Here is a 2,060-nt window from a genome sequence, read left to right on the forward strand (position 1 = left end):
CAGCTAATATTATCTTCCAATGTTACCTTATCGATAATAATAAGAAATTGCTCTACAGTGATGTAAAATATATGTTTGAGGTCATTTTGAAACAGTCCCCATTACATAGTTTGTTAAAGACCTTTTACAAGTCTATTGTTCAATTGTAAAATGTCATGACTTAGTACAATCTTACTTACTATTCTTTACTAGCCCAAATAGAAAGGTTCTTTATGCTGAATGTTGATTCTAAAAATGAATATTGGCATATACTGTTCAGGCTGTTTTTTTACTTTAAAATATCAATATTAGTATAAAAATTTTAATTGGGGTCTGGAATCTCATACTTTATATCACAATGCCAATAGTTTTGTTGGTTTCATTTTAACTTATATTTAAAGGTGGGGTAAGCAATTGTGGAGAAATCCAATATCCTTTATAAATACCATGATATAAACACTATGTGAACACCATATTATATTGTTACAATGCAAAGACGACGAGATTTTTTTCCCAGAGCCTGCACAACAGCTCCAGACCACAAAGTATCGATCTATCTATCTATCTATCTATCTATCTATCTATCTATCTATCTATCTGCCTACTCACAACTCCCCTGCTGCTATAGTTAACATCACAGCTTATTTTGGCAAACTAGAAAGTAAGCTAAATCTCCTTGGTCAATAAAAGTTCTATGTGGCTCAGTCCGATCCACTTTGTTTGTTTGTTTTCCACATGCAGAGAAATCTGGTATATGGCTTGCTTGTATTTCTTTAAACCAATCACAATCATCTTGGGCGGTGCTAAGCGTGGGATGCAGCGACAGTCTCCTTGCAAAATAGTGCCAGAAGATTGTGAAAGGGGAGGAGATGAGATTCTCCTGAAATAGTCGGCCAATGGCAGACTTAAACCCACAGTCTACTTCCTGTGAGCCAGACTGGTCTGACACTAACTTCTGGCCAATTATTCCAAATAAACTCAGATCCTGACTTTTATCTAATCGTTTTTCTGCTCAGTAACCTTTACAGTCTTACGGGGCCACTAGCTATAGACTCTAAGTCTTGTTTCAAAGCAAATTAGTAATGTTCCAGTCACTATGATACTACTCTCTGTTACTCTGAATTGTTCCCAGCTGCGCTTTCACTTCACCCACCTTGTTGTGGAGTGCTGTACAGCTGGCGTCGCTCCTCTGCTCATGCATGGGTGCAATGAGACTCCACTGGTTGGTCTCGGGCCTGTAGCGCTCTGCAGTGCTGAGTCGTGTGTGACCGTCAAAACCTCCCACTGCATAGATGTATCCGTTTAGCACAGTAACGCTCACGTAGCAGCGGCGGCAGTGCATGGGCGCTGCCTCATTCCAGGAGCGTGTGCTGGGGTCATACCTGCGAACGCTGTTGAAATGCTCCAGTCGGTCAAAACCACCAACGCAGTAGACATACCCATCGAGGAAGGCAGTGCCATGATAGGCACGAGGATGCTCCCATCTGCTCGTCACGTTGATCCAGCAGTCAGCACGGATATTGTACGCCTCGATGCTGTTGGTGGGATTGCCGCCACTCCAGCCTCCAATGGCCAACAGGACGGCATTAGGCAGGCGAGGGCAGGTGAGAGGCTTACGAAGCGCAGACAACCAGCTGCTGTTTGTGATGATGTGTATCCTTTTAAGGACATCTATGACTGTGTGATTGCACTCAGGGTTGTTCCTGACCAGCTCATTGGACAGCACCTTCATGTTGATGTAATCCTTGTTTGTCAAGGCCAGCCGGAACTGCACAGAGAAAACAGGACAGCATCTTTGAACTGAACATGAGACTAGTGTCCAGACCTCTGTTGCCTTCTTCTAATTATTTTAAAAGAGACTTATATTGGTTTCACCCATTTATCGTGACAACTAAATTTTCATCTTTAAAGGACTTAGAGGAGGATTTAGTGGCATCTAGTGATGAAGATGCAGATTACAACTAACTAAACAGCACTCAGATAATGTGATTTAGGGTAACTCAACTTTTGGGCGCCCTGATAGCCCACCTTGTTGAGCATATGACCCCTTGTACAAGTCCTTACCACAGCAGCCCAGGTTT

At 42.4% G+C, this 2,060-nt stretch overlaps 1 protein-coding gene across 1 annotated transcript in view; it reads right to left on the minus strand.

Annotated features, from left to right (window-relative positions):
• Window positions 1-2,060, minus strand: part of LOC118342851 (kelch-like protein 10) — a 6,104-nt gene that overhangs the window by 2,254 nt on the left and 1,790 nt on the right. The window contains exon 3 of the mRNA XM_035681512.1: window positions 1,133-1,747. Within this exon, the coding sequence (XP_035537405.1) occupies window positions 1,133-1,747 (615 nt within the window). The remainder of the gene's footprint in view (window positions 1-1,132; window positions 1,748-2,060) is intronic.

Source organism: Morone saxatilis, unplaced genomic scaffold (genome assembly GCF_004916995.1).
Source record: "Morone saxatilis isolate NCDOM2014 unplaced genomic scaffold, NCSU_SB_2.0 Contig9, whole genome shotgun sequence".
Lineage (NCBI taxonomy): Eukaryota > Metazoa > Chordata > Actinopteri > Moronidae > Morone > Morone saxatilis.